The following is a 24,421-nucleotide window of genomic DNA, read 5'->3' on the forward strand; positions in this document are numbered from 1 at the left end:
CCAATGTAATGAAGAGCTTCCTGTTTAAACGGGGCTGTGAGACATGAACTCAGCTCTTCGGTGCATCTCATTGGATTTTTTCCGGCAAGCAAATTTTCAAAACAAACCGTATTTTACGACTCTAATCAGAGTTGGAGTAATAATTATGTTGGTGTGGTCATTTTAAATCTGAGATCGGCTAAAATTTAAACAATGACCGTTGTTAATACCCAGCCGTCATTACTCAGTTTGCCAATAGATGTCAGAAGGACAGATGCCAAAACTGAACTGCCCAAAGATAAATTTCGACGTACCAAGCAAATGGCGATACGTTCTAAATTACTTATGGTTCCGGAGCTGTCGAAGGGTTAAAGTCAATCGACGATGTTAGTCCTGGAAAGTACACCCTGCCAAACCAACATTCCAAAAACCAACTGAACTTACTGTTATCTGCTCGAACCAACACCGGCTTACTATACTCGGCCGTCCAGCGGCATCACTGAAGCATTCGAACATTCTTAGTCAATCATGCAATTCTGCGTCCGCATTTGCCACGTTATGTTCTATCTGCAGAAGCAGAGTCCCATTGCATGGTTTTAACTTGTATTGAGTCAAGGTATTGACGCGAACACCATACATACGGGGTATTGACGCGAACACCATACATACGGGGTATTGATGCAAACACCATATATATGGATAGTATCAAATTATATATAAGGATATATATGCATACAATATTTGAATTCTTATAATTGAGTGTTCAGAAATCTCATGATTTTGTGGGTAGAAACTGTCCCGGAAACTAAACTTCTTCTGTGTCAGTCGTGTAAATAACAACAACAACAGTAACATTTATTTATGTAGCACATTTTCATACAAATGGTGTAGCTCAAAGTACTTTACAAGATTAAGAAAGAAATGTTTATATGAAACAAAAATAAGACTAAGTAACAAAGACTAAAGTAAGTCCAGATGGCCAAAAGGACAGTAAAAAAAAACCAAAACAAACAGCAGAGGCGCTGGACAAAAAAACAAAATCTGAAGTCAAATCAAATATTCAGATGAGTCAAAGATGACTCCTGTCACACTACTTTGACCGTATGGCTTGATTTTGTGTGAATACTGCACACTTCACCCAGCTCTTAACCAAGGCTAATTTCAAGCTCCCATGCTGCAATACTGTTACTATTGTAGTGAATGATGGGGTAAGAGTTCAAATTACCTTCTTCAGATTCAGTGGCTGATACAAAAATTTCTACCCAAGAATCATTTAAGATTACTCTAAGAGTGATTCAGCAGTGTGTTGGCAGCTAATGGAACAAATGTTGAAACATGGTTGGGCATTGCAGGCAGTGGTTGAAGTACAGTAGGTTTACCTAAGTGTTGGAGCTTCAAGTGCTGTGATTCGCAACCATTTGATCAAGAACCAGGGTGGGGTTCCCCTTTGGAATTTTGAATGGTGAGATGTAGTGATATTTGATCGAAGTGGGGGGTACAAGGTTCTGTTTGGAGTTCTGAGCAGCGAAACAGAATGACATTCCATTGAATAACAGGAAGCAGTTTGGGGGGGTTCATGGTGTTCTGCTTGGAGTGTCAAGCAGTGTGATGCAACGGCATTCCAGAAAAGAACCGCCCCTTGAACTTTCAAAGGCCATGCTACATTTGTATAATGTGAAAACACCGTCAGTATGCAACAAACACTGTTGGTACCCAAGTATGAACAATAAGGCCCACTTCGAGGCCGAATTACAGGTAATAAAATATTTATTTTTTGAAATTTCTGGCATTTCTGGCTAAGATAAAGCCATAATTACAGTTACATGCTTCCTGTATTTCCTCTGTCTGAGCCAAAGGCCCCATTTTCAAGCATGCAGGAATCTCACACTGTTTCCCGTTCACCAAGGAGCCTCCTTCCACCATCAAAGGAATATGAATTATCCATTTTTCTGCTGCTATTTAATAATCTAAAAACACAGAGCACTACGATTAAAAACAATGATTCTCTAAGCTTTGTACAGGCTGGCCGTAAATATTAAAATACATATTAAGGACTGATTGCAGACATTGTAACATAGAAATACACACATGATGTATAAAAATGGAGAAGGACTATATTTTTTTCTGTTCCTAGACATGGCATTAATTGTCTGTCTGAAATTGGGAGGATCTGCATCAAGTTCTCACTTGTTTCCACTGTCTGTTGTTGATACCTAGTGAGGTATGAGCTTATATGATACATGTAATGGTGTTTCTGTGAATTCACCCAAAAGCAGTGTGTGTCTGGCTTTGCCATTCACTGTTGTCCTAGCAGTCATGACAATAAGTAGTTGGCATAAAATCTCATGGTTTTCCCACATCCTTGTAAACAAAGGAACCATCATCTCTACCAAGAAGCTACTTTTGAACTCCAATCTTTTTGCAAGTGTGCTTCTGGATGGTACTTTATGGATTATATGGTTGATTGCTTTTCTAAAAAGAGTTGGGCCGAAACATGCCAAAAACATTTCCATTGGCTTTATGACATATAGCAGTTATGCACCTAAATAACTAAATAACTGACTTATAAAGACAATAGACAAACACAAAACTCTTATGAGCACAGCTAAGAAAGGCATATTTAGGACCTGGGGAAGACTTCTGTGAAGACGGCCAAGAAAGCTTGAATCAAACAGTTAGATAGATAGACAGACAGATAGATAGATAGATAGGTACACTGTGTATTTCTTGACACACATCAGCTGAATAATACATTGGCTGAAAGTACTCAGTGTTAGTTTGTCAGAGAGAGGTTATGCAGCATTGTTCATAATGGCACTCATTTGGTATAGCGAGGCTAAACAGCAGTCCATTTTAAAATAAATAAATAATGAAATAACTGGCTTGATCTCAGTGGGTGTGTGTGCTCGCTCAGTTTCGGAAAGTTGGTGTGGTGATTGTGATGGAGCACACCTGCTCTGTCTTAATTGCTTCATTGGCTTCCCACAGTCCACGACTGAGACACTGTGCCCACGGAGGCATTTAAGGAAGGGTCGGTATGAGAAAGGAAAAATAGAGAAAAATATGAAAAGAAGAATTAAAAGACCTGGCCAACGATACAGAGAGAAGGGAGAAAGTTGAAGAAGAGATGGAGATTAAAGGGAGAGAAGCAGAGGGAGATAGTGAGGGAAGATAGAGGGTGAGAGAGCAAGCAAGCAAGCAAGAGCTCCCATGCAGCAAGGAGTGGGGGGATTTGGGGTTGGGGGTATAGGGTGACAGGAGCCTGAAACTGAGGAAATGGTGTTTCTACTGATTGCTTACCTGGGAGTAGGAGTGGCTCAAAATGTGGTGTCACCCACAGACACAGAGTGACTGGTGGTTGGAGACATGTGATCTCTGGATTGAGAGCCCTATCGACAGCCATGGACAATGGGGACTTGGGCCTGGGCTCAGATGGGGATCCCTGCTGTGCAGCCAGGGACATCAGGCCAGGCCTCTGATTTGATAGTTGACTGCAACTGTTGGAGGACAGCTTCATCTCCTGCAAGGTCTGAACTGGGTAAGGGGAGGAAGTGCCATTTGTAAAAGGGCAACATTGGGGCTCATAACTCCAGTGTTTTTATTGAATTACTGACCTGTTTTTAACCTTCACCTTCACTTTTTTAATGGCTTATTTGTTATGGACCTTTTTGCACTGCACTTGTGTTAATAAAAGCACTTTAGCTCTTGATGCACCTACCCCTTGCTGCTACATGTGTGTCCTCATTTACCTGGCTCATCTTGGTTTTGGTACAGACAGTGGTGAGTTCATGGGGCTCCTAGATGCTACAGGGGCATCGAGCTAGCCCGTACCATCACAGCTCAGTTTTGTTTTAATTTTCTCCTTTGCTTCTAACTCCAAGGGGTCCAGAGCGCGTTCCATAACTGGGCCTGCCTTTTTAAATAACCTACTGATTTGATGGGCCTCTTTTGAAATGATATTACCAGCCCAGCACACCAGTGTATAAAATCACATTGGCCATCACATTAAAGTAATGCAGTTTCCCAAGGAAAAAAAGCCTGCTCTGCCCTTTCTTACATAATTCCTCTGTGTTATGAGACCAGTCCTGCTTGTTATTAATGTGGACACACCATGTAAAATAAAATGGACCACCTCTACATCCACTCCTTGAATAGTGACCAGACATAGAGGCTGTTGGTGTGGTGAAAGTCAATAACCAGTTCCTTGGTTTTATGATGTTAAGATGCAGACAATTCTTGCTGCATCAAGAAACAATTCTCTACCTGACTCATATACTCTGTCTAATTGCCGTTATCAATACACCCCATTAAGTGTAGAATCATCTCAGTATTTCTGCAAGTGGCATGACCTGGTGTTATATTTATAGTCTGAGGTGTACAGAGTAAAGAGAAAAGGAGACAGGACTGTTCCTTGTGATGCTCCAGTGTTGTTCACATCCGTATCAGAAATACAGTCCTTAAGTCTTACAAACAGCAGTCTGCCTGACAGATTGTCCATTATCCAAAAAAAAAAAAAAATCACAAATATAGTCACAAGTTCAAAACAAAGGATTTTATTATAAAACATGGCACCCACCTTATGAAAAACTTTTTCTTTCAGAGTAATTGCATGTTGCTTTTTGATCAAACACTGCCAGCATTATCCCAGAATGCCACAGTAATACATTTGAGAGACAGGTATTATAGGATCATTCTGTTGCAGCTCATATTTTGCACTTTTTAACTGTTTGATTCGCTCTATTTTCTAGGATAACTATAACTCTTCACTAATAAGATGTAAGTAACAGTCGTGATTGGGATGTAAGTAGACCCAGCTAATCGCACACAGCATATATAATGTGAGACGGTGGAAATAGTCTTTCAACTGATTTAATGGAGACCTTTAAATGATACTGAAATTGTATTTCTTTTAACTGATACCTAAAGGAAAAAAATGAAAAAGTAAAAAGGCGATGAAAGGGATATTTATTTTTTGGAGAGAAATGTCTGGAAAGATTGGAGAATAGTCAAAGAAAAAGCTGAGAGAGGAAAGTTAAGAGTAAAGAGTAGTAAGAGCAGTTAAGTTTAGTCTCCCCTCTAATCATTACATTCATGGAGAATGTGCCAAAAAACAACTTTGTGAAGAATAATTGGTTTACCAAAAATAAACTGAAAAAAAAATGTATGCATTAGTGCATGCGGGTATCGATGAACACAGGAAAAGCTACCATTTTTTGAAATTTGAAATTAAGTGGATAAGCATTTAGGATGAAATCTGGGAAACACTTCTGAGCACAGAATGTTGAGGGAATTAGTAATAAACTATTGAATAAGAAATCTTGACAACTTGAAAAGGTATCTGGATGAGATAATGGAAAAACTCTGCTATTAGCTAACCATACTAGCTTGATGGACTGAAGTGTTTCCTGTTATTTATGCTGTTATGAATTTCTCTCAGTCAGTAAGGTACACAACAGCATGAAACCAAAAGTGAACACCCTACTTACATAGATTGGTACTGCACAAAAATTGTTCTGTTGCTGCACAACAATTCGTGAAAAAAAGAGATTTCTTGTAAATCTCATAAAGTTTTATGGCTTTAATAAGAGAGATGTCAGATAAGTTGTTGGGGTTTGTTGCAATGTGGAGCACAGAGGCATAAAATCATGAAGAAATAAAAACTGGAGTCAATTGGGGTATAAATCCTAAGCATGAGGGGGGACCCAGAAATTCCTGAATCGGTCAATAACATGGGAGTCGGGAGTCGTTATTGAATATGCTGCTAGATATTGTGTGCCTTCAAGTCTAGTTGATCAGTTCACAAAGTGACATCATGCTGAGTTGTTCATGTTTGCCATTTATTGTATAATTGCTCAGGTGACATGGACAATTTTTTTATTCTCCAAGCCACCATGCAGATTTTCAAGAGAAAATGATGATCATATTTTTCAACACTGATGAACTTATTCATAAAGATTTCCTTTGCTGTGAACAGACTGTTAATCAGTGACTATACATTAAAGAAGTGGTGCTCCCAAAGCTGCTTTGTCCACCATGACAATGGGCATGCATACACCACATTGCCAGTTCAAGAATCTTAGACCAAAAACAATCTGGCTGTTGTTTCACAACTCTCATATTTTCCAGATCTCACTCCCTGTGATTTCTTTTTGTTTCTGAAATTAAAATTGAGATGGAAGGAAATAATATTTATTACCATTTAAGAAATCCAGGAGTAGGTAAGTAGAAACCTAGAATAATTGAGTGTCATGAGGTTAAACAAGGAGTAGGATTCCAACCAGATTTCAGTTCTATGGGCACATGGTGGATTGAAACCCCACCTCACTTATCAAATAATTATGGAGGTACTATGAGTGCACTATGACCATCACCATTTTAGTAACTGTACTCCATTATCAATAGATGACATTTTTCTTTCTTTGTCTTTTGCTGTACATAAAGCACATGTGCTTAATAATAAATGTAAAGATGAAATCTCTAGTAGGGCATCTTACTTGATTTAGAAAGGTCAAATAGGAATCCAGAAGTGTAATGACCGAGGTGTTTCAACCTTTAGAGTGGAAATTTGATGCCACTCACAGAGAGAAACTCACTTTTGAAAATACTTGAACTAATAGTTAAATGATAGAAGGTAAGCCTGCCAGGAAGGGACAAGAAATTCCCTTTTCTGCACTTTACCATCACAGAGTGTCTCTTAAATATACTACAGAAACTGGGAGACACTTTGAAAAAATAATTTCTCATGCCATTACGTTTTTGGAATTGCAACTGATGGCTCAGGAAACAATGTTAAAAAATGAAACTTGCTGACTTTTCATGGGCAGAGGGTGTATGCAGATATTAAAAACGATATTTAACCCTGTCGAGACTGTTAATTACATACTCCACATGCTGACTTCATCGAACCTTTAACGCTGCCTCTGATTGAAACACTAGCAGACGTAACTGAGATATTATTAAATTCACATTGTAGTCACACTGTTTTTTTTGGTGATTACTGGTTATATGCTGAAGTATCCTGATTCCTGTTCCTTCTTAAAAACTGACATGTCGGTTATATGTGATAAATCTTCTAAAATATTCCATGTTATCCACAACATACCATTCATACCTGTGGTAATCTTCAGTTTTTGAGCCAGTGGCACCTAAAAAGGTATCGGTCACATAGACGTAGGCAAGTAAGTAGCTAAAGTAAGGTAAAAAGATAATGTAGATGTTTGCACTACAAAGTGAAAAGTATTTCTATCACCATTAAATCTTGTTTTAATCATTGACTTATCTTTTTTAATTATTGACTTACCAAAAAATTTGTATTTATGATTGTTTAGGTTAATTTAAGAAATATTGGCAGATTTTTTGCTAAACAAAAGCACATCAACTCTCATTTAAGTTTTTTTTTTGTCTAGTTTTGAATATGCGTCTTTTTTACTTATCCATCAATTTTTCCATCTATCTAGTCTGCTTAATCCATCTCCAGCAGGCACCTACTCCAGCAGAACTGACTCAAGGCAGCATCCGGTTCTACACGTGTCTGACTTCTTTTTAGCACTGCATTCTTGGATTTTTGAAGAGTCAATATATAACATGCTAAGAGTGTTGTCTGTTTTTTGCATGATTACTTGAGAACCACAACCTTAATCTTGGTCTTAATCAAAAGCTTATGGCAGTTGAAACCTCTGCAAAAACATTAGGCACACTGATCAAGAGCGTGGCATGGCAAAAAGAAAAAAAGAAGAGCAGCAACGTCTCCTGAGCACAAGGCCAATTAAAAAAGTCGATTATATAATAGGTAGAAGAAGAATGACAGCACTGAAATCCACTGCATGTCAAGCACTTGTGGGGCGGCAACCTGTTCGTTTAGGGAGCTGCTGTGGCTGGAACCTTTATGTTTTATATTTTCTGTAATGACATATTGTTTTTTTATGTGTGCCACCCTAGAGCTTGCTAGGAGGCAGGTTGCAATGACTTGGCCATTCTCCTAGAAGTCACATCATGTGATGTCACTAGAGTGATACAATTTAAGGTGACATCACTCCAACCCCTTGTTAAAAGTACCTGAAACACTTTGGTGTATGATTTTTTGAAAGTGTTTCGGTTTTAATATCTTGCTAGGCTTGTTTGACTACGACTTTCTTTTTTAGTTTTGATGAAAGATTAATGAATGCTTCTGGTTTTAACCTTGCAAAACTATACTCAGCAAAAAAAGAAACGTCCCTTTTTCAGGACTGTGTATTTCAACAATAATGTTTTAAAAATCCAAATAACTTTACAGATCTTCATTGTAAAGGGTTTAAACAATGTTTTCCATGCATGTTCAATTAACCATAATCAATTAATTAACATGCACCTGTGGAATGGTCGTTAAGACCTTAACAGCTTACAGAAAGTAGGCATTTAAGGTCACAGTTCTAAAAACGCAGGACACTAAGGAGACTTGTCTACCGACTGTGAAAAACACCCAAAGAAAGATGCCCAGGGTCCCTGCTCATCTGCGTGAACGTGCATTAGGCATGCTGCAGGGAGGCATGAGGACTGCTGATGTGGCTAGGGCAATAAATTGCCATGTCCGCACTGTGAGACGCCTAAGACAGCGCTACAGGGAGACAGGAAGGACAGCTGATCATCCTCGCAGTGGAAGACCACGTGTAACAACACCTGCACAGGATCGGTACATCTGAATATCACACCTGCGTGACAGGTACAGGATGGCCACAACAACTGCCCAAGTCACACCAGGAACACACAATCCCTCCATCAGTGCTCAGACTGTCCGCAATAGGCTGAGAGAGGCTGAACTGAGGGCTTGTAGGCCTGTTCTAAGGCAGGTCCTTACCAGACATCACCAGCAACAACGCCGCCTATGGGCACAAACCCACCTTCGCTGGACCAGACAGGAGTGGCAAAAAGTGCTCTTCACCGATGAGTCACGGTTTTGTCTCACCAGGGGTGATGGACGGATTTGTGTTTATCGTCGAAGGAATTGAGCACGTCTGGGACCTGTTGGATCGCAGGGTGAGGGCTAGGGCCATTCCCCCCAGAAATGTCCAGGAACTTGCAGGTGCCTTGTTGGAAGAGTGGGGTAACATCTCACAGCAAGAACTGACAAATCTGGTCCAGTCCATGAGAAGGAGATGCACTGCAGTACTTCAAGCAGCTGGTGGCCACACCAGATACTGACTGGTACTTTTGATTTTGAGCCTCCCTTCATTCAGGGACACATTGTGAAACATTTTTAGTTTATGTCTTAAGGTGTTGACTCTTTTAGTGTTCATAAAAATATTTACACATTAAGTTTACTGAAAGTAAAAACAGTTGAAAGTCAGAGGACGTTTCTTTTTTTACTGAGTATATTTTGGTTTTCATTCATCTCCTACTTCTTTAACTAGCCTGTTCTGTCAGCGAACAGGCAGATAGACTTTTTTTTAAAAAAAAAAAGCAAGAGATGTGGATAAAAAACAAAACGAAACAAAAGTAATCACGCAAAACGAAACCAAAGCCCAATATGAGAGGTGATAATTGTGGATGAGAAAATAAGATGGTCAAAACCAAAAATACACATGAGAAAAGAGCACAAAATAAACTTTGAATACTTCAGAGATTTGGTTTTCGCAGATTGGATAAGGATTTGCTCTCGTAGCCATCCTTTTATCCCATCGCATCATTTACACAGAGACCACGCCCTTAGTAACTCTGAAAGCAGACCTAACGATGGAAATAAACACTGGCAGGCTTTGAGGACTCAAAATCATACCAAATGATGACACCTGCATTGCCTGCCATTCTTCACCTTTTAGCATCACATCACAATTTTGGGACAGTTGTTTATAGTCAATGCCAGGTTGTTTACCAATTGCTGGTCATGTGATATGTTCTGTCATCATTTCCCACCATGAAAGATTATGGTGTACAGTTTCTAATATCTAAATATTGGATCCTTTCTAAAACAAACTTCGTGGTAGTGATAGTAGGAGAAAAAAAAATCCCACATAGCATTAATTTTTGAAACCATTGTTTTGACTTTGTTTCTTTGCACTTTTTGGATGTCTGGTGTTATGCTAATGTTGGAGAAAAGATGGTTTATTTTTAGAGTCGAGCCTAATTCACTAACCAAAATTCTGTTCTATCTTTTGTCAAAGCAAAATCTTAATGCCAAAATCATACACAAAAACCTGTTGTTTCTTTAACTAAAACTCCCTATGAAGCACACACCAAACAAACAGTTCTGTTTTCGATACAATCCTGGACAAATAACCTAGTAATCCATTGGACTGACCCTTATGTAATCAGCTCAATTTCATGTGTCATGCTTTCTGAGCTGATTTCCATTGGGGCCAGCCCAAAACAAAAATGAAGCAGTTGCATAAAGACATGAAAAAATATTAACATTTCTCGATCGCTTACACACTATTACTGAACTACGGGGCTACATAGAATTTTCTCTATGTATAGTGTTGTACATTACTGTAAACATTTTTTGCTAACTTTTACATTTGTTATAGTGCCCATTGTGTACAGAGGTAGGGTGGCGGCACTGCTCGATTTTTCTAGTAGTATTTTGAATTGATCTCAGCCTGGTATAAATCTATATAGTTGTTCAGTGGTTCTCAAACTGTGGGGTGGGCCCCCCTAGGGGGGCGCGAAGATGTGAAAAAAAGAAAACAAGAATCAAAAATATGAAAAATACATCTATTGAAACCAAAACAAATTAACTTAAACTACATTCTGATACTAGAAAAAATATACAGTATAGAGTTAGATAAATGTCGATAAAAGTTAAGTAGGTATAATAAAATATGCATCAATAATATATCATTAATTAAAAAGATCAAATTGGTATTAGTGGGCTCCTTTCAAAGAAACGTTAGGGGGACACGATTAAAACTGTTATGAAAACTCGGGTCGCAAATACTTAGGTAAGGTTGAGAAACGCTGTTGTAGTTTATGTTTTTGTGCGATGTCAAAGCTTGGTTATGATGTGACATTACATAGTTTGGAGTAGAGAGTTTAGTTTGGACCTGGAAGTTTGACATTTGGGGAGTTAAGTGCACAGTTATGGAATGTGTTAAGAGTTTTGGGAAATGAAGCTACATTTCAAGAAATGTATCTAAGCAATCAAGAATTACTGAAAAAAAGGTCCAAAAATATTGAAAACCAAATTTTCAAAACTATAACATAAAATGAAAGAAAAGAAAACAAGCAGAATAAACTCAGAAAATGTTTATGAAGATTCTAAATTATAATAGTTTGCTCTTCCTTTTATTCTGAAGAAACTACTACTGCAAGGTGTTAAAAGTAAATGTCTGTGTCATATAACCAGGAAAAAGGCAAAGCCCATTAACTATACAAACCGAGATTGAGTAGTAAATGATGCTAAATATCAATAAAACATACTGAGGCAAAGTAATGCATCAAAACATTATAAAAAGGCTGAATTAAAAATAAATGTTTATTAGCAAGAAGATAAGATAAATCTCAATGAGAATGACAATAAAAGAGACCAAAAGCAAGGAAAACAGTAAAATAAATGAATAAATAAATAAAACATCCATAAACAATGGGTAACACGTTAACGTTTGGTTAAAGGTTTTGCTAGGACCATTAGGCAAATCTGATACACCAAGGATCCCGACTTCTGTTCCTAAAAGGACATCTAATTTCCAATCATTGACTGTAATTCTGTCAGATGTTTCAATGGATTGGTCACATCCCTCCATTCAGTTTTTTTTTGGATTGTATTTTTGCCTCATGTTTTGTATACCAAATTTGCACATTTCTCTGCAGCTTTCCAGTTCTGATCCTGCTTTTGTACACCTCCTTATGTGGTGTCTAGTCAGAGACAACTTGAATAGCTGTGCATAAAACCATGATTTCATCCTAATAGGAACAGCACAGGCTTTCATATTTGAAAGCTTTTATATCTAAAGGATATGCATACGATTTGTATATATCTGTACTAGGGGGTTTTCTCCCTCCTCGCTACACTTGCCAACCCCCCTGGCCTGCACTATGCGCTAGCCACTTTGCGTCTCTGCCACTTGTGTAGTGGTAGGGGGGGCTGAAGGATCCCCAAGGAGACGCAGTCACTCCTCCGAAACCCCCTGTTAAATGGTGATACATTGGGAAACAAATACAGTCATTTTTTAACCTCCTCTTTGCTCGATCAGCTGCTGCCGTGCCGTGTGATCTGCACCTTGCGCGGTGCATCAAACATTTAAAAGCCTGTACAGCAGCTATCCTACATTTTGTCTTTCATTTCCGGGCCCCAACCATGGTTAAATCTCTTGGCACATAGTTTTGTCTCGCGGGATGTGAGTTCTTGATAATTTTTAGTTTTGAATTTTAAAATAAGACCAATTTAAAGTGTGAGAAAAAAGTGACATAACGTGCACTTTTAGGCTGAGGATTTTATATATAGAGTAGATATATACTGTGTATTTATGTATATATCATATAAAGAGAGAAAAAGAGACAGACAGAGAGAGGGGTTAATGTCTGCTAGATGTTTCAAACAACATCTATCTATCTATCTATCTATCTATCTATCTATCTATCTATCTATCTATTTATTTATTTATTTATTTATTTATTTATTTATTTATTCAATGACCTTCCTCGCTTGTTGGTATCATTATTATTATTATTGTTGTTGTTATTTTCCTTAAGGTTTTCCAGATATTCATTTTGCTTGGCTTTTCTCTACATTCATAATGGCTAACACGGTACAACACCCTGGTACAGGGGTCCTCAATCTCGGTCCTGGAGAGCCGCAGTGGCTGCAGGTTTTTGATCCAACCCAGTTGCTTAATAAAAAGCACTTATTGCTAAAGTAACACTTCTGCTTCACTTTAGTGATTTTGAGCCCATATTGCTTAATTTTGTCTTAAACAGCTATTTTAATTGCTCCTTATTATCAATAGCATGCAAATGACAAGAGAGAGCAGCATTTCTCCATTTAGCTTATTTACATTTACACCTGTGTGTATTTATCTGCACTATTGGGTTTAATTAAATACTTGGAAGAAAAATGAAGAGAAAAAAGTGAAGGACTGAGAATTACTCGTCCATTTTAGCCTTCAAATTATTTGCATGATAGAAAGGGAAAGAAAATCTAGGATATGAGAATGACCTGACATAGCAGAGTTAATTTAATTTCATAGCTTGTTAGTGCTTTATTGGCAAGAATTGCTTTCTAATTAAGCAACCAGGTCAGAACAAAAACCTGCAGCCACTGCGGCTCTCCAGGACTGGGATTGAGGACCCCTGCCCTAGTACTACAGATATTCAATAGGATTTCACTACTCATGCTATACCTTGATGTGAACTGGTTTCTCATTTCCTGTTGCTTATTCATTTAGGATGGTTTACTTAGTCTAAAATCACATTCCACAGAACAGTACCAAGTAATTAGGAGCTCATGCTCTGAGTCCAATAATAAATAAAAATGTGGTATATATCTCAGCATTAAAATGTCACAATGTCACCAAATACCAGCACACAGATTCAAAGTTTAAATTATTAGATCAGAGTGGCAGTGACACACTTTCAAAAAAAAAGTATGAGTTGTCTCTTCAGGGACAAACCTTCAGGGTTTATGGCAAATGTAAACAGAACCCACCTTCTAAAACTTGTTCTCCTTCTGGCGGCTCATAAATTCCACCTGTCCCACTAAGTTCATGCTTCAGATGCCACAGAGAGAGCATGAAAGCAGTGGCTTCACACTCAGCGGGGGTGCAGGTTATAGCACAGCACTCCAGTGTGGTCAGTTACAACCAGATCAATGCAAAACCTTCAACCCCCCTCCAGTCCAGTGTGGGACAGTCATTTTCTGCTTTGGTATTTCAGCTAGGAGCTAAGCAAACAACTGCATGGAGAAGTTTTTTTTCTGATCTGGTAAGCTGTAAATGCTCCTGGAAGAAATGGCTTAAAAAGGTTCCCCTTAAACATTTTTTAAATTAAAATAAAAAGTCTGATTGTTTGACAAGACAATCTACAAAATATCTATCACCATAAATGTTAGATATTATCATTTTTTTTTACTCCACCACATACAGTATGTGTGCATCTCTGTGATTTGGTCTTCCAGGTTGGCACTGAGTGCTGCTGAAGAATCTTGGCTATTGTGAGAACGTTTGTGGATTTTCTGTTGTTTTGATTCTTTGCTCTGTTTCTCTGAAAATTAATACCGAACTTTGAATTGGATTGGTTAGTTTTGGGTTGCTGTTTAAGTAAACCCATTTCCACAAATTTTTGGCTGTGCTTTTTTTGTTAAAAGTAACATTTTTGGTAATAAATTTTCAAATGTTAGACTCCCACTTTATTAGTTTTGGTGTTTTTCCGGATGATTGTTTTTTTTGGTGTTGAGCTTTCCCCTTTTGTTCCTGTGTAGGCCAAAGCCTGCTTATAGTTTTTTTTTGGGTGGGTGGCATTTTGAATACTAGCCTACCCTCAGGTAGGCCTGGGGCTAGATTTAGTGGCAGAATTCACAGAAGAAAAAGGCTTTGATAAGGTGGAACTGGGGATATCTACAATATTTATCATATCTCATAAATTTGCATTTGGTCCTGTATTCCAGGATGGATTAAATTGTTTGTACTAATCGACAGCCTCAGTACAGTACATACAAGTAATGTGAATTTGGATAATTTCATTTTAGAATGTAGAATCAGACAAGAGTGTCGCTTTTCAACTCCTAACTATCCATCTTTGGAAGTAGTCAAAGATAAAAAGGGATCTTAAGAGTATCTCTTTAGGCTGATGATAGGGTGCTTTGTATCACAGACCCATATTCAATTTTGCTATTAGTATTACATTTGCTTGAAAAATTTTCATAAGATCTTTAAATTCAAAATGTTTTTTGAAAAGATATGGAACCAATGTAGGGCACGTTTAAACACACAAGCTGTTCTTCTATAGCTCCTATACATGATAATCACGTATTTCTGCTTTCTTTAACCTATGCAGCAATCAGTCTATGGAAGCGAGTAAGTTACATGACACTTAGAGATCTCTGTATTGATATTATGTTTGTGATGTTTATACCGTTACGCTCCAAATTCAATCCCCCCGTAACACACTTTTTCTTCTACTTACAAATTTGAAACTCTCAAAATTGAAATCTGTACAGCTTCCTTGTATCTATACTTAAAGTAATGCTAGCTAATTTGGATGAAAAATCAGCCGGTATTTCTAGTGTAAATCAATAAATTTCTATGAATTAGAGTAATGGGTAATGGACCTTTCAATTATAATTGCAGAAAAGAAGTAGACTTCAGGCATTCGCAAAATGCATTCTACTTCAACAAATGTGCCGTAATTTAACTAAATTGTTAATTGTTCTCATATCTATTGTTTTAAATTGTCTAAAATGCATCCAAGGCAGAATTGAACCTGTGTCTTTTTAGTAAACCTCCGCACACAAACCATTTCGAGCAAAGATTTTGTAAGTTTCTCAGATATCATTGGATCTAAAATGACTCCTAATTCATTAAAATCAATATTTGGAGATGTAATAAAAGTGTGCTGTGAAAAATCAGTTATAATATTTGTCATTACCTTGTAGTCCCAAAGCACATAAGTTCCAATAAGTTCCAAAAGCACTTCTAAAAATGGCCACTGTCAAGCCCCAGCTAGGGCAAACACAGGATGTTTATGAAATAAAAGATTTATTAACACAGTGCTTTTTAACAAAAGCAAGCCCTGTGGAGAACAAAAGGAAAAAGGAATTGCCTGAAGTAAAGGCAATCGAGTCTCAATACAGAATCCAAGGTAAGGTAAAAAAACAGGTCAAAAATTCAAAAATTCACAATAAGCACAGAAAAATGATACAAAAACTCACCGACTCCAGAATGCATTCACAATGAACTGCCAGGAACTTTGGGAGATTTATGGGGTGGAGGGCAGTTCCTGGCGGGGAATGGCAGGCCACTGTGAGGCCACATGCAAAACACACGAGACATAACATAGGCTTAGCTACAGATACATAAAATATAAGGAATACTGCAGGTCATAAATGAAAGAAATAGTTATACATACAAATAAATCAGAAGTGTACAAGAAAAACACAAAACAAGAATGTGAACCCCAGCCAGGGGCAGGAGATATGACATAATCCTATACCATAATCCTATACTTTTGCTCAATTGGAAAAATCTCAATCCACCTTCTAGAAAGTAGCATTGTATATGATTTCAAATTGGAAAAAAATCTATTTTTCTTCAGAATTTGTTCAGAATTTGTCAAGAACGTTTTAAGGTCATTCAGGTCATACCAGGAATACGGTAATCTTTGCATTTTATTTGCCGTTTGTTTCATATGATGAACTCATTTAGATGGAGCCCTCTTGTCTTTGTGGAGTTTCTTTACTCTCCTGAGGTTTTCCTTCTTTGACTTTGGTTTCCCTCCTACTGTCCTAAAGGTGAGGGTGGTGGGAGACCTAAATTGGCACAGGGAGAGAGTGTGTGTGTGTGTCTGTGTCGGGGTGTACATGTGCCCTGCAATGGACTGGAATGATATCTGGTGCTTGGGCCAACCCTGCACGCCGTTTCTGCCAGTATCTGGCCCATTCTGACTCAAAATCGAATTGTCAGGTTCATTATGTGTGTGAGTTTACTGCATCCAGCGTACATGATGTTGCAAATCTTGACAGAGTCAGATAGGATTCTGTTGCATCACATAATAAGAGCAACTAATGAATTACAATAGCATGAAACCACCTCAGATGCCCTTTTATACAATCGCAGATAAGGCTGGACTGTCTTTGTGTCAAACAAATCTGCAACACATTTATTATAATAATAAAACAGGTTGGGCAGAAGTAATTTCCTATATTGAGATTAATTTGTTGAAAACCTGGAAGATGCTCCAAGGACAGAATTCTGAGAAGCAATTTAGCTAGAGTGGTTTACAATAAACATCTGCTAATAACCATACCATCTTAGATGGTCCTGTAAATGCATTCTTCTGACACTAATGTTCTAATCACCTGGAAATCATTTATTATAAGCAACAATTAAAATGAAAATGAAACTGCCAGCTTGTGGTCAGTAAAGTTTTATTTTTTTAGACTTGTGACATGTTACTAAAGCTTGAAGTATCCACCCAGCCATTATTAAATCTGCTTATGCCAATTCTTGGTTCGTGGGTGTCAGAGTCCATATCAGCAGCATTGGGTGCAAGGCCCAAAGGATCCCAGGACAGGGTAACAGACCATCGCAGTGCACATTCATGTATACGCTTCCTCACTCAAATGGGACTATGACAGAAGCATCAAATAACTTTATATGCACAATCTTGGTGTAGGCTCCAGCCTCCTACAGCAAAGAAATGGATTAAGCGGCTCTGAGATTGTGGCAAATGTTTAAAATCAAAATATGAACACAATAAAACCCACAGAGGACTCCTAAAGAAAATTTGAACCAAATGCAGCCAAACTATGAACTAAGCAAAATATGAGCTGTGAGTGTGCAAACAATAAAATTGGATAAAGTTGAATGAACATAAATATTGACTTGTTTTGATTTCTTTTATACTTATTCAATTTGTGTATGTTATCACATAATTTAATTGACTCTTATAATCACTGTATAATTACCCCATAATGAAACTTTTTCAGGTCTGTTAAACTAATGAGAATTTTATTATGTCAGCCTCATTTACTACCACACATAATGACTGCCGACTAAAATGGAAATTCCCTTCAAGTAGATACCAAGGGCCCAAGTGTGCAAGCTTTTTATTTCTTTAGCAATGTTTTCCTGCATTCAGTCAATAATAAATAAAATGCGTCAGTATGATATACAATATAGCACACTGTTAGTCTGACAAATTGCCATGATAATATAGTGCTTGAAAGAAGCAACAACTCCATGACTGCAGATCATGACGGACAGTTTAACTCATGCACAACAGGAGTGTGACTGTTTTTTAATGTTATCGAGGTGGTGTATTTTCAGAAAGATGTCTGAATGAGTTTAGCTTTACAAATACACTATCAGTTTTCTAAACACCACTAAGGTTTAATGATGATCAGGATTCAGGCGTTAGCCTGCAGGGAGAGCCTTTGAAAAGAGTGGATACAGTTAAATATCTAGGATCAGTGGTAGCCTGAGATGGAACACTAGATGAAGAGAGAGCAGTGTGGATGGAGCAATTAGAAGAAGGTATCAGGAGTAAATAGATAGATAGATAGATAGATAGATAGATAGATAGATAGATAGATAGATAGATAGATAGATAGATAGTGTGGTGGATGGCTGGGACACTTGCCCAGCCAGGATGCCTGGAGAACAGAAGGACCGGGAAAGAGGTGTTATCTTCACTGGAACGCAAGAGGGCAGCGCCCCTGGATTGCATTCTGGCCACGGGAATGGAGCTTGGAAGCTCAAGCCTGTTGGGGCTCATGGCCACCACCAGGGGGCACACAGATCATTCCGGAGCTATGGACTGCATCACTTCTGCCACGCCAGGAAGTGCTACCGGAAGAGAAACCGAATGCACCTGGAGTGCTTCTGGGTGCCCACGCAGCACTTCCGCCATACCAGGAAGTGCTGCAGGAAGTTCATCAGGGTGCAGCAGGGTGCAACATAAAAGGGGCCGCTTCACTCCATTCAAGGAGCCGGAGTTGGGTGGCAGGGAACAGAGCTTGCAAGAGAGGAGTGGAAGTAGCAGAAGAAAGGAAAGAAAGGAAAGTAAAGAGGACTGTAAGCTATTTCTGCTGATTTGTGCATTGTTTGGTGCTGTGTGCAGAAGACAGCAATAAAAGCGTGTGTTTTGGGACGTTTTGTCTTAGTGTCTGTTTGTGTCCGGGCTGCATCTTCACAATAGATAGATAGATAGAACTGTTTTAGTCCCCAGGGAAAAATTTGGCAACTGTGTGATCAAAGAATTAAGGTGAAGGTTAAAGGTAAGATTTTTAACACTGTGGTAAGACCAGAAATTCTTAGACATGGGCAGTAAAGGAGCACCGGAGAATGCTGAGATGGATGTGTGGAGTTAAAAGAAAGGAAAGAATAAGAAATGATACAATCACAGGTACAACAAAAGTGGGAAAGATATTTAAGAAAGTACATGAAATTAGGTTGAGGTGGTATAGATATGTGATAGAGAGAGACAATGAATATGTGGGCAGAAGAATGATGGAAATGGAAGTACAGGGGACAAAAAAGTGAGGGAGGTCAAAGCAGTGGTGGAAGGATAAAGAAAAGAAGATCTGAAGGAAAAGGGCTTGTCTGCCAAGGAGGTACAGAACCAAGCTGCTTGGAGAAGTTTGATCAACACATTGAACACACATAGAAGTGGGAAACAATGCAGAAGAATAAGAAGAAGAAGAAGAAGAAGAGTTATTCTAATTCAGGACTGGTTATAAATACATGGGGTGAAATCTTGAAAGCTGCATCAGTATGAGCCTTTCAGTAGAAGTTTATTTTCTAAAGCCCTTCCCTTGCCAACATCAGCTAAAAGCACTTTGGAATAAAATAAATAATTCATTGGATGTTTTTACTGATCAACAGGATTTCAAGCTACTTTTCATCAGCATTGCAATAAAAGCTTAAATAAATGGCTACTATGTAAAAAGATGATCTGAGGTGACTCTCTCAAGGCCATGCAGAAATCTTGACACTTTGTCCTGTAACTTTGTAACTTCAAGACATCTTCTTTAGCTGCTTGGTCACACTTTAGAAAGGATGAATGAATGTTGGCATAACACAGTAGTAGTCATGCTCCTGGCTGCCCGTTTGAAATGTTTTTTTGTCCCTGGTTCAACCCAGTATTAATTTATCTTCTGATTTGCTTGACTCCCTCTAAGAGCAACGCATAAACAAGTGGAGTTTTTTTTTTTTTTGCTTTTAAATCGTGATGTTTGTAATGGCTTTAGTGTGAGCTTTCTTTGAATATCCTTTTAATAAAGGCACGCTGACAACTTCCAGTTACACTGACACTTTCTTTCTTTATGTGGCTGATGCTTCTGTCTCAAATAACTGACAACTAAAAAGCATACAACACAATAGTTGTATAAATCAGTAAATAATTACTGATAGAGCAGGAGTGCTGACAAGTTATGTGACTTTTTGAGACCTACAAAATAAATCAGTGGTGGACACTGAACCATTAAACTGCTTTAGGAATAGCAGCACCACCTCTGGTGTGTATCTTTGTCCACCAGAAGAGCATACTACAAAGTGATTTTATCACTTTTAACCACTTCTGTTAAAAAATTACAGGATTATTATTCAATTCAGTGTTGTCAAAGGACGCCTGACTGGTAAGAAGTTGCTAGGGGCTAGAATAAAAAAAAAGAGTGAGACCTCCACAAAAGGGAGAGAAACCCATACTGGCAAGGAGAGATTAACTCAGCATGATAGTCTGTGAAGGCTGTTGCTGCTCCAGGGTGGCAGTGTCTATAAAGAGGGACAAAATTAGAGAGAGGGAGAGAGAAGGAAGGAAGATTCTAGAAGGAATCGTGCAGTATTCCACCTAGATGCTACAGGGAAGATGACCCAGCAGGTGCCTGAGACTGCCACACTGTGAGTATGCGAGAGGGGATTAATGGGTGGCACTAAATAAGTCATAAAGCTTTAGCCTGGCAGTGCAGGATCAATTAGTGAAAGTAAAATCACTGCATTACCCATGTGAGCTGGTGGACAGACCCAACAATTTAACGTATTACAGTATGATGTCTGGAGCCTTGGGATCCAAACCAGGAACCATCCCAGGACACGAATTCCATTCCATTTAAAGGGTCACTAATGCATGTTACTTTTTAATTTGCACTATTATGTTTCCATTTCACTTGTTGGTTATAATAAATTCTATCAATAGCTTTCAACATTTTAATGTCTGGATTATTGCCCAACATAGTTTTGGAGTCACTGCTTGCTCAATGCAGCCCATAATGGACCTTCATTTTCTTTTAAAAAAATATGAAACCTTCAGTGCTCAGAAATGCCTTGAAATGCAATGACAGCAGTCTGTACTTTTACCTCATATTTTTTTTTTACCTTTTACCTGATGTTAGAATTTCTGGAGTATTGATCAACAATAGCAGTTCTGACTTCACTTTAACAATACTTGAATGTATGATAGGAGACTGGATGCTACCCCTGGGCCCCTGTTTCACTTGTTCTTGCCTTGAAAGTCTAAGCATACAGCAGTCATGCGATCATTGAAATTAAAAAGAGAGCACCAAGACACAAAAATCTTATTGAATTTCCAAGTCGGCACGAGTTTGACAATCGAAGGCACTGTGTTCAGACTAGTCTTCTCAGCAACGGCTTGTAGAGCTACTATTTAATTTTCATAACTTTAGACACTGCTTCAAATATTGTCCTGTTAGCATACTGCAGAGTTAAAGCAGGTCGGCCTGTAGTTTGTGCTGGAAATGCAAACTTTAATCACATTTCAGAACTGAGTGTCGACCCCCTTTGATCGATTATTAATCATTAACTATTTAAAAAAGGCATGTGCTTCTAAATAACACTGAAATAATGCAAGACAATTCATTTTTAAGTGAAAATATTTTTGGTGGCTCAGTGACACCAAACAAATCACATGCTCGTCCATTGTCTATATAGTTTTAGCATCTTCTCCCTGTGTTTGAATTGTTTTCACCAAATTCTCCAGGGTTTTAGCCCCATATTCCCAAAAAAACTCGACATATTCACATAAGTGAAAAACGTTTTATGTATTATGGACATGGAATGCATATGCTCGTAGGACTTGTTTGGACATAAAAATAAATTAGAGTGGAATGGATTAGCGCTAAGACAACATTAGCAGTTGATCCATATAAGGACTCTATAGCACAACATGAACTTCCTTTCTTCAGCCGTACTCCAGCTCTGCCAATTTACCTGATGCTGCTCTACCTGTCGGACTCTACAGCCCAAGTTGTGCTTCCGTCTTTCGTGTCCACTGCCCAGTCTTATTCAGGGTGCCAAGATTCTTCCCAAGACTCACTGACAACCATTTGCTAAGACTGATGGTCTTTAGTGGAGGAACGTCTCCAAAGCGTTTTTGTCTGCCGTGTGCTGCCTGCAGTATTTTTTATGGCTCACTACTCCAAATGGCTCCATCCCTTTCTAAAATCCTGCAGACACTTTATTAGGGTATGTCAGATCTTGTCAATGGAAGTTACAAAATGTATGTCTGAAGAAGAAGTGACAATAAGATGAAGCCATGAAATCTGTTTGTAGTGTAAATCCTTTCAGCCAAGCTTGGTTACAATGGAAGGGAAGGCAATGTGGCAGGCCAATGGAGGAGCTCAGAAGAATGGGCTTGAAGTACCTAACAGTTAGCTCCTGTTGGTGCAAAATATAAACAAACACACACCCTAAAAACCCCAAAACGTGAAATGAATCAGTAACAAACCCACTAATGTGAAAGAGTATCACCACATAGAAAACATACATCTCTCCTAAAATATCAGAAAAAGCTGCCAATGTATGCACATCCCTGAGCTGCTTTTATTTAGCAACAGTCTCTAAATTATCAGTAATGAGCATGTGCATAGTGGACTCAATCAAGCACAGACACGCACACTTGCCAGGGTGTGCAAGACTGCTGTAGTAATGCCACATTTGGGTCTCACAGACATTGGAGATAGCAGGAATGCAGTCAGCAAATGACTACATGCAAACAAATCATAAATTAACTGGCTCTGAAATGTGACACATGCAAAACAACTAGGCATAAAGAGGAGGATGGCTGTCCTTTCATGGTTAAGTGGTGGCTGCACAATTTACATGTACTCGTTTCTGCTGCTTAAAAACATCCTGGTGCGTTCTTTACAACACACACACATTCTACACAGACACAAGAAACTGGAAGAGCATGGGGAGTTCTCTGGATGAGTGTTGCCGAGATTTAGTCAAAGTTGGTAATAATGCCTAAATGAAATGTATGAACTGACCCTCATGCCAACCATGAGGATGCTAAGGCAGTTACTTGCCAGGTTACTTACATTAAAGTGACTAGTGTCAGGGATGCCAGGGGCAATGACCCGGCCGGGACGCCTTGAGGGACCGGAAGAGGGTCTATGCCCACCCTGGATCACGTGGGGGCCGCCATCCTGGTTGCTTTGGGGGCCACGGGTAGGGGGCTTGGAAGCCCAACCCTGTAGGGACCCGTGGTCACCGCCAGGGGGCGCCCCAATGCCTTGGGGACCCTGGACCTCAGCACTTTCGCCACACCAGGAAGTGCTGGGGGGAAGAGGAGCAGGGACACATGGAGAGCTTCTGGGAGAACAGCCGGCATTTCCACCACACTGGGGCGTGTCCAGGGAGGAGTGCCGGGAGACACCTGGAGCCCATCCAGGATGAGATAAAAGGGGCCGTCTCCCTTCATTCGAGGCTGGAGTCGGGTGGAAGCAGGACAAAGCAAGAGAGGAGAGTGGAGGCAGCCCGAAGAGAAGGCATTGTGTGGCCAGGACTGTGTGGGGTTTGTGTGGGTGCACGGACTTTAGTATTGTAAATATTGTAAAATAAATGTGTGGTGGTGATTAACAACATGTCTGCCTGTCTGTGTCCGGGCCGCATCCACACTTGCAAAAAAGTATCACCAAGACCCAGTTCAAGGGTCCTCAGTGTTTTGTGCACTGTAATGAAAACCAAACCACTCAGCTCTTGTATCTTCTTCAGAAAAATCTTTTGTGTAGGGCTGGTAGAATGTTGTATCTAGTTGCTCAAAGTAATGATTAGCTGCTTTTGCACTTCGGCAAAGTAATACAAAGTCTTCAGTGAACTTCATCATCCATTTCCTTGTGTCACGCATATGCGATTAGGAGACAGTTTACAGTTTCTCAGCAGGGCCAAGGGGTGGCACTGTCCAGTAATACTCTCTCATCTTTTCCCTCTGCAGACCCTCAGGAGAACCCTCCACCTAATGATGACACTTCCACCTACCGAGATTCCTCCTCCTGATGACATCATTTCCTGTTCCGGTCCCACCAACTTCCACCTCTTCCTGTCTTCAACATATATATCCATCATCTTTCCTATCTATGTCAGTTCCATTTTGAACTCGTCTTTAAACGCGTCATTCTTTTTTTGCAGTTTTCAGTTTATGAAGTACAAATTCCTCACACACCTTTTTCATGGTTCCTGCCTGTTATTACACCTTGAAATATTCCTAAACTGAGATACACATTACTTTAACATGGCCTTTTCATAACTTCACTTTAACTTAATCCTGATACTCTATATGTTCAATTCATCATAATAACTATTCACAGTGGCTCCAAAATCCGTACTGACCCCTACTCTCTCTTCTGTTTCTTTTTCCGGTTTCTTTGTGGTGGCGGCCTGTGCCACCACCACCTACTCAAAGCATCATGATGCACCAACATTGATGGACTGAAAGCCAGAAGTCTACGTGACCATCATCATCAAGTCCTTCCATGAAAACCCTAAATACAAAGAGGACTGTTTCATTTATGTTAGGTAGAATG

At 39.1% G+C, this 24,421-nt stretch overlaps 2 protein-coding genes across 6 annotated transcripts in view; one reads left to right on the top strand and one right to left on the bottom strand.

The window, feature by feature from the left end:
- zmat3 (zinc finger, matrin-type 3) overlaps positions 1 to 24,189 on the top strand; it is a 181,093-nt gene extending 156,904 nt beyond the window's left edge. For all 3 annotated transcript variants that reach the window (XR_005634325.1, XM_039758739.1, XM_039758760.1), the window contains one exon: positions 23,833 to 24,189. Coding sequence is in view for 2 of the 3 variants with exons in the window: in XM_039758739.1 (XP_039614673.1) it covers positions 23,833 to 23,857 (25 nt within the window). In the remaining variant the exon portion in view is untranslated. The remainder of the gene's footprint in view (positions 1 to 23,832) is intronic.
- Positions 1 to 24,421, bottom strand: part of si:ch211-247n2.1 (calcium-activated potassium channel subunit beta-2) — a 160,833-nt gene that overhangs the window by 61,116 nt on the left and 75,296 nt on the right. The window lies entirely within an intron of this gene.

The sequence above is a fragment of the Polypterus senegalus genome, chromosome 1 (genome assembly GCF_016835505.1).
Source record: "Polypterus senegalus isolate Bchr_013 chromosome 1, ASM1683550v1, whole genome shotgun sequence".
NCBI classification, from domain to species: Eukaryota; Metazoa; Chordata; class Cladistia; order Polypteriformes; family Polypteridae; genus Polypterus; species Polypterus senegalus.